Raw genomic sequence first — 8,840 nt, forward strand, 5'->3', positions numbered from 1 at the left:
AACTACGCGTTCGATACCTTGGGCCATAGACACTACTTATATAGGACTATCCCTATCTACATTACTACGATGCTGACTAGCATTGCCATACAAGATATTCTCGCAACCTCGTCTAGCGTTGACCAATGCATCCCGATCACGCCTGCAAGCGCAATTGAGGCCTGCAAAATATTGATGTTGATACGCAGGGGTTCAATATTCAAAACGCACAATCGAACACAGGGTTATACCAAATGACACCCCAATCGGAGCCTCGTCCAAGCCCTACTGTTTACATCTCCCGACGGGTACCTAACCTAACTAGATAGGGTGATGCGCTCAATAACCGAATGCGAGAGGAGCGCGCTCAGAATCAAGATAACCTGGCGTACTCCTTAATGAATTTGAACAGCTAGAAAGGGTTGCGCATATAATCCGAAACATGTATGATGGAATGAAAGGCATAAGTGTCAAACTATCATTCGAAACAGCATCAACGGCCAAAAATTTTGCACCACCTATCCAAAAGTCACATTGCGATCCCGCTACCGGTCATCCCGCTAACATTAGGGTACTGTGACGGGCTTTCCGAATCCATATGAATTCTTGCAGAAGTATGAAGGCATAGTGCGAAACCAACTTTGGGCTGACGAAACTAAATGCGTGGAGTTTCCTTCTCTTCTAAAGGTAACAATGCGTCCATGGTTCAACAATTTACCTCTACCTCGCATTACTTGTTACGAAGACATGAGAAGACATTTTTTACCCAACTTTCGCAATATGAGGCATCTAGTACGCACCACATTGAGAGTCACGATATCAAATAGGGGCGCAGTGAATCCATGGGGCAATTTATTGATTGATATAGAAGGGAAGTAACGCGAACCTGGCAGTCCCAGAAAGTTTCTGGATTCATACATGGAATCTGCAGAGCACGACACCTATCGTTATGGAAAATACTGCGAAAAAGGCCTCCAAAGACTTTAGTAAAAGCTATCTGAGAAGCGAATGAACACATGCACATTGAAGAAGTTACCACACGATATTCGAAGCATGGGAATAGCTATGGACGACGCAATGATTATGACTCAAAAAGAGTAGGGCGCTACTCTAATAGTGCACATATAAGGAAGCATGACTCAAGCCCATATCATCACAACAACGTGATTGATGCTAAGAAAGAAAAGAAAACAATAGCTGATATTCCGGTAGTTTCAGAATTTCCTGAGATGATGTCACAGATTCAGGAATTATTTGATCGTGAGTTTATTCGACCGAGTTCTTCATCGTGGGGGTGCTCCAGTATTATTTGTTAAAAATAAATATGGTTCAATGCGTATGTGTATCGATTACCTCGAGTTGAACAAAAGAATAGTGAAGAATAAGTACTTGTTACCTAGAATAGACGATTTGTTTGATCAGTTACATGGTGCTTCGTATTTCTTGAAGATAGACTTGCGTTCAGGGTATCATCATGTTCGTGTCGGGGAATCGGATATACTGAAGACAACATTCAGAACGAGGTACGGTCATTACGAGTTTTTGGTCATGCCCTTTGGATTGAAGAATGTGTTGAGAGTTTTCATGGATTTGATGAATAGAGTGTGTCGCCAGATTATTGACAAGTTTGTGATAGTATTTATAGACAACATACTGGTGTTCTCTAAGCGGAGGCCGAGCATGTTGATCATTTCAGACAGGTTTTGAATATGTTGAAACATGAACAACTATTTGCTAAAAATTTTAAGTGTGAGTTCTGTTGCGAGAGGTACATTTTTTGGGTCATGTTATATGTTCCGAGGGCATCAAAGTGGATCCATCAAAGAAAGAAGCGGTAAATTGGAGTTCTCTAAGAACTCCGACTGAGACTAAGAGTCTTCTAGGATTGGCTAGTTATTATCGCAGGTTTATTAAAGATTTTTTAGAAATTGCGTTATGTTGACTAAAAAAGACATAGCCTTTCGATGGAGTGATGAACAAGAAAAGGCTTTTCATACTTTAAAATAGTTTTTGTGTCAGGCTCATGTATTAGCTTTACCAAAAGGTTCAGATGACTTCGTGGTTTATTGTGACGCGTCAATAGCCGGGTTGGGTTGTGTATTGTTGCAGAGAGACAAAGTAATTTCCTACGCCTCATGTCAGTTGAAAATTCATGAGAAGAATTACCCAGTGCATGATCTTGAAATGGCTGTCGTAGTGTTTGCTTTGAAATTATGGAGACACTATTTGTATGGAACCCGTTGTGTTATTTGTACAAATCACAAGAGTTTGCAGTATATTATCTCGCATAAATAACTGAATATGCGTCACAAACGATGGAAAGAATTGATTAAAGACTATGATTGTGAAATTAAATACCATGCGGGTAAAGTGAACTCCTTTACAGATGCGTTAAGTGGTAAAAAGTCTGGTGAGAATGTGAAATTTCTTCGTTTAGAGGTTACTTCAGATTTGATTGACCAATTAAGAATTGTTAAAGCATGTGTTTTGGAGGATGGACATGTTAAATCTGAACTTACAACTAAATGAAATTTGACCTAACCGATGACTCATGTGGACTTAAGACATATCATAACCGTGTTTGGGTTCCTATGCTTGGAGATTTAAGGGATTTGATCTTGACAGAAGCTCATAAATTCAGACTGACAGTACATCCAGGCAGTAACAAAATGTATCATGACTTGAAATCTGTGTATTGGTGGCCGACTATGAAAACATACTTTGCTCATTTTGTTGAAAAATGTCATATTTTTGCGCAAGTGAAATCAGAACATCAGAAACCGTATAGTTCGTTACGCCAGTTAGAAATTCTTGAATGGAAGTGGAAATATATCACGATGGATTTTGTGACCAAGTTACCTAGAACCCAGAAAATACATAATATTATATGGGTGATAGTCGACTGGATAACCAAGAGTACTCACTTTCTGGCTACCCGTGAGACATCGTCATTAAATGAATTGGCCGAGTTATATGTGAAAGAGATTGATAGTCAACTTGGTGTGTCGTTATCGATTGTGTCAGACGAAGATTCTATATTTATGTCAAATTTCTAGAACAGTCTACAACAAAATATGGGTACATGTGTTAATTTGAGTACAACTTATCATCCTCAGACAAATGGTTAGAGTGGGAGAATGATACAAACCTTAGAGGATATGTTAAGAGCTTGTGTGCTTGAATACGATGGGTCATGGGATTCGCATTGGCCATTGATTGAATTTGCGTATAACAACTCATATCACTCGAGTATAGGGTTTCCGCCTTATGAGATGTTATACGGTCGTCGTTGCAGAACTTCAACTTGTTGGTTAGAAGTTTGAGAGAAACAGTTCGCAGGTCCCAAAATTGTTCAACTGATAGCTGAAAAAGTTGTTATTATGCATGAAACATTGAAAGCCGCTAGAGACAGACATAAAATGTATGCTGAACCACGTAGACGTCCGATAACTTTTAATGTGGGAGACCGGGTGTATTTGAAGGTTTCACCATGGAAAAGGGTTATCAGATTTGGTAAACTTGGTAAATTAGCACCAAGGTTTATTGAACCGTTTTCAATTAGTGAGATTTTAAATGATCAGACAGTGGTTTTGGATCTTCTGCATAAGTTAGCAAGGATTCATAATACATTTAACGTAAGTTACTTACATAAGTGTAAGGTAGATGATGAGACGCAACTTTTACCGTTGAAAGACTTAAAGGTTGATTTGAATAAGAAGTTGGTGGAAGAGTCAATTCGTATAGTTGATCGTAAGATAACCAAGTTGAGAAAGAAACGAATTCCAATTGTGTTGATTGAGTGGAAACACAGTTTAGGGTCTAATTTAACGTAAGACACAGAAGAGTTGATGAAGACTCGTTACCCTCATCTGTTTGACATGGACCAGATTCTGAGGACGAAATTTCTTTATGGGGGTTAGATTTGTAACAGACAAAAACCTAGGCTAGACGTAAGATGATTATTTTGCCCTTGAGGTTTTAATATGTGTTACAAAGTGCTTTTATTTTAATTATATGTTTAGTGTTATTTTATGGTTTGGTTGAGACCAGTTTGTGATAAGGGTCACATAATAGTTTTATTTATTTAACTTAGACTCCGTTAGGTCCTCCTAACGAGGTACGAAAGATATCAGATAACTGGTAAATACCCGTGTGTCATGAGGTATTGTATTTTAACACAATAAAAGTGTATATTTAGCTCCTTTCTCTCATTTTCTAGATATTTCACCAAACACCCCATACCTAACTTCATCTCCTTTGAAAACCCTAATCATCCAATCTCGATGTGATCCTTGATTTGTGTTAGAAATATGTTCCTTGTGTCTCTAGACAGTCGGTAGTTTGTCTAGACAGTCGATAGTTTGTCCAGACAGTCGGTAGACTGTCTCAAGAGAGTCGGTAATTTGTCTTTTGAAAGATAGTCGGTAGACTGTCTATAACAGACTACCAAAATGGGCAGTTTGGGGAAATTTTATTAAAAGCGTCGGTTTTTAGCCGTTATGCAGCCCGTGTGTATATTTTGGATTAGATCAATATACTAACATGATTTATATTGTTATCAGGCGATAAGAATAAGGAAGAAGTTCAAAAGTTAGGTTACTAGGTTATAGATATTAATCGGTGAGTGGGTCAATCTCCGGATAGAGTTTAAGTAACATGCCATGCTACTGTGGTTTACTCTTATTACCATGCTTTATTGAGATATTATTTCCATGTTTAGTTAATGGTTGCCATGCTAATTGGATATTGCATGCTTATTGTTGTTATGTGATTTTATGTGCGCACTGTGTTTGACACCAGTCATGCCTAGGGAGGCTGGGGACTTTCAACCGTACTTAGGGAGGTTGTAGTCCGTATGAGGTAGATGTGTTGCGTGATATGAATCTTTTACCCTCTAAATTTATATATGATTCAAACACTATAAATAAGCACACACAACTAACGAGCACTTAGAACCCAGTTATTATATCACTTCAATGTAAGTATTCTTATCAAGTTCGTCCCAAGAGAGCGGTGTAAGTCGAATATTTGAAACTATCAATTGCCCTAGGGTTTGTTTGATTGGGGGGTTTTGGTTGATTTTGATTAACAACTAAAACATGCACAATTAAACAAACTTAAACTTAACAAGTAAACTAGTAGCAAGTAACAAGTAATGTAATATTAAGAACTTAAATCAAATTAACTAAGTAGTGTTCACTTATCTAATCCTCTCTATGCTTGGATTTCCCCATTTTACCCAAATTGCTATCGCACTAGTTGTTGAACTATTAAATGTTTAGCATTACTACCAAACCTTAAATCAAACAACACTCTACGAATTCACATAAGCATTGTATTCTAAGATCAAGTTAAGCATGATAGGTTATTTAGATTATGCTTGGGTTGAAATCACTTAAAACCCTCTAACTATCGAAATCACTTAAGATAATCGGCATTACTATGTTGACTAAAGGCCAATTGAAAACCAACCTAGATCAAGAACACAATCACTTGAAATTCTAATGCTAGTTGTCTAGATCACTCAAGGTGTTGAAGCACACATGATTCACTTCTCAAATCACTAAGAGAGCTACTCAACATATGTAATCAAAGTAAAGCCTAAAACAAGCAATGGTTCTTTAGCTAACACAATAACACATGATCATGTAATTCATTCAAACAACATCATTCAATTGATTTTAGGGCAAACACTGGCATTAGAGATTCATAGATAAGCAAACACAAGAGATTTAGCCAATCATGGCTAAGATTAAACTAATAATAAGCATAGAAACATAAACAATCATCATCTTAAAGTTATTGCAAGCAATAGATTCAAAATATGTAAAGGAAAGTAGAGATTACAACTTAAAATGCAAAAGATGAAGATCTAGAGTCAATCTATGATGAATCTAAAGCTAGCTTCCTTGAATCTACCTTCAAACAACAATGGATGATGAAATTAGGGTTTTATAAGTGAAATTCGGAGTTGGAATAGCTACTCTCTAAAGATACACCAAGACTCTTCAAAAATAACCTAATTTTGTTCCTTTTATAGTGCTGAAAATATGGGCTAAAACAGCGACAGGAGCGATGCTTTTGACTCAGGAGCGGCGCTTTGGCTTAAGTGAGGAACGGCGCTTTTGGTCAGGAACACAGCTTTTGGCTTCTTTTAGGGGCGGCGCTTTTGCTTTAGGAGCGCCGCTTTTGGATGGTAGGAGCGGCGCTTTTGGCTGTAGGAATAGCGCTTCCGGCCTTTGCTGAAATATGGAGCCAAAACATGCATAAGAACGTCGCTTTTGAGGTAGGTGCAGCGCTTTTGCTCCACAGGAGCGGCGCTCTTAGTTGAGGAGCGGCGCTTTTGATGCTGAATTCTGCACTTGTCATTTCCTTAGCCACTTTTGATCAAGATTTGGTCAATTTTACACGTAAAATTAAGTCCTTAGCCCCCAAATTTCCATTTAGCTCAATAGCACACAAAATAGGCTCCAAGATTGTCAAAAACCGAACAAAGTGAGGGAGATATCGCGAGATAAAACATGTATAAATGGAGCAATATCAAACCCCTACATTTGAATCTTTGTTTGTCCTCAAGCAAACAAATCGACAAAACAAGCTTTGGAGATAGAGAACAAATAAGTGATCAATGCCAAAGCGCAAAAAGTTTGGGCACAAATTGATACCTTCCATGAATATGCACTTGATGGCTAGAGTGTTCTCCAAAAACTTGCACTTGCTTAGGACCAAGCAAAAACATCATCTTTTTCTTCTAACACAAGCTCAATGCAAGCTCCAAATAATCTCTTCAACTAGTACACCTCCAAGTCTTCAATCCTCAAACACTAACATAATCACATTTCAAGCGTAAGTCTACCCGAATCAATCATTCTCCCAGCCAAAGTCAACTTCATCTTCGAGAAGGTCATCAAACATCAATCACAGTGTATAAAATCTTCACAAACTCAACTTAGACCTCCTTGACCTTGACCAAATATGTAGGATTCACGGGATAGCCATAAACTCATCAAACTAATCAATCACATCAAATCTCCAAATCAGTCACAATCTAACACAAACCTACTCAAATATACTCAAGGTGTACCCAAAATGATCTTAAATGTGCCCCGAATGAACAAGGGCCAAGAATATCATACACATCATCACACATCAAGAAATACATCGTGTAAAGAATATGCCTCCAAAAAGATATGCTCACCTAGTCAACCCGCGATAGCTATCCCTCTTCCACCTCCATGCCCCCAAAACACCTATTTTCGTCAATTCCAAATAATGGTCGTTAATTCCAAATGATAATCGTCAATTCCAAGTTTAGGGTTAAGGTGGGTGTGCGAAAGCTAGGGGACTAGGTACCCCTATCTTTATTGGTCACCCCGGGTTTGGGATGACCGGCACTCATCAAGCTTTCTATCACAACTCTATAGTTTCTCTCATAGTAGGGCGAAAGCATTGACGGAGGTTCGTGGAATTAGGCCCACGTGGCTAAATAATAGAGTCCGCTAATTCTAAGATTTGAAGCACTAGGAAGACTTTAACTTCCTTAAAAAGGATCGAGCTAGACTTGGGAGACTTTACTCCTAAGCTTGGAACACAAAAGAACTTGGAAGACTTTACTTCCAAGTTTGGAAGACTTGACTTCCCAAATGAGACATTGGGAGGACTTGACTCTCCCGAGAGTGTCAAAGCTTGAAGCTTTTATTCACTCATCTACTTCCCACATAATAAGCTTTTATGCTTATGTTGAGAAAAGGTAGGAAGTAGCTACTACCTTTCCGTTAATTGAATGCACAAGTGTGCCATAGCTTTTGGCTATGGCGTGTGTTGTCTAGCAACACTAGCAAGAAGTCATTGCTCCTAAAAATGATAGCACTTTGTGAAGCTCGGTGGCTCCTCTTCTCACGGTATGATACATCGGTTGAAACATCGTGAAATGATGAGACAACCAATGTTAATATAAATTGGTGTGGATTAGGAAGTCTTCCACACCAAGTAAAACGAAATTCGGGAGACTTGACTCTCTATAATGGATGGACTCGATTCATTCGGAAGTGTTAAAGCACAAAGCTTTAAACACTTAATTTTGGAGTAACGTGCATGAAAGACTTAACTTCCAAGCATAAGTTTGATTTTTCTCAAGATTTTATCATTTTAGCACAAAATCATATGAAAAGTGAAAGACTTTACTTTCACTTTGTGAATTGCAAGAATGAAACAAAAGGAAGACTTTACTTCCTTAAGTTTAGAAAAAAATAAGGAAAAGACTTTACTTTTCCAAAAATTTTGAAAATTTTACAAGTTTTAACCATTTTAGTGTTTATGATATGAATTTTATGTAATGGCTAAAAACTTGTTCCAAAAATTAATCAACATTGCAAGCTTCAATCTTTGTAGTGTATGTGATACGTTTACCCGAAAAAGTTCAAAATGGCGCGATATTTTAACTCTCCCCCTACATTTAGTTTGATGCAATGCCCTCATTTCATTGAAACGATAGAATAAGTGAAAATGAGGGGCATTTTGAAATAGAAAAGATGAGAGAAAAGAAAGTAAAAACCGGTTAAGATCAAACGATCTTTGTTGTCACCATTCGAGAAACTTAATCACCAAAGAATGCAAGACGATGAGCTTGACGCCTGAACTTAATGTCGGGCTTGGATCAATCATCAAAAAGTGTATCCTGCCACTAAGAACCACAGCAAGCAAGATAAATACAAACAACCACAAGAATATCCACGCACGCCGATTGTCGAATTATTACAATCATTAAAATGATCATGTGTGAGAGTAGCAATGTAAATATACTACCTCACACCGAATCGATAATTCCAAGTTTCACACACAATTACCAAAATAAGTTAAGT

The 8,840-nt window shown here is 37.9% G+C and overlaps 1 protein-coding gene across 1 annotated transcript; it reads left to right on the plus strand.

Moving 5' to 3' along the window:
* The first annotated feature begins 3,359 nt into the window (after positions 1-3,359).
* On the plus strand, positions 3,360-3,812 carry LOC139866703 (uncharacterized). Its single transcript, XM_071854997.1, has one exon. The coding sequence runs from the start codon at positions 3,360-3,362 to the stop codon at positions 3,810-3,812; it is 453 nt and encodes a 150-aa protein (XP_071711098.1).
* Positions 3,813-8,840: the final 5,028 nt, after the last annotated feature.

The sequence above is a fragment of the Rutidosis leptorrhynchoides genome, chromosome 9 (assembly GCF_046630445.1).
Source record: "Rutidosis leptorrhynchoides isolate AG116_Rl617_1_P2 chromosome 9, CSIRO_AGI_Rlap_v1, whole genome shotgun sequence".
NCBI classification, from domain to species: Eukaryota; Viridiplantae; Streptophyta; class Magnoliopsida; order Asterales; family Asteraceae; genus Rutidosis; species Rutidosis leptorrhynchoides.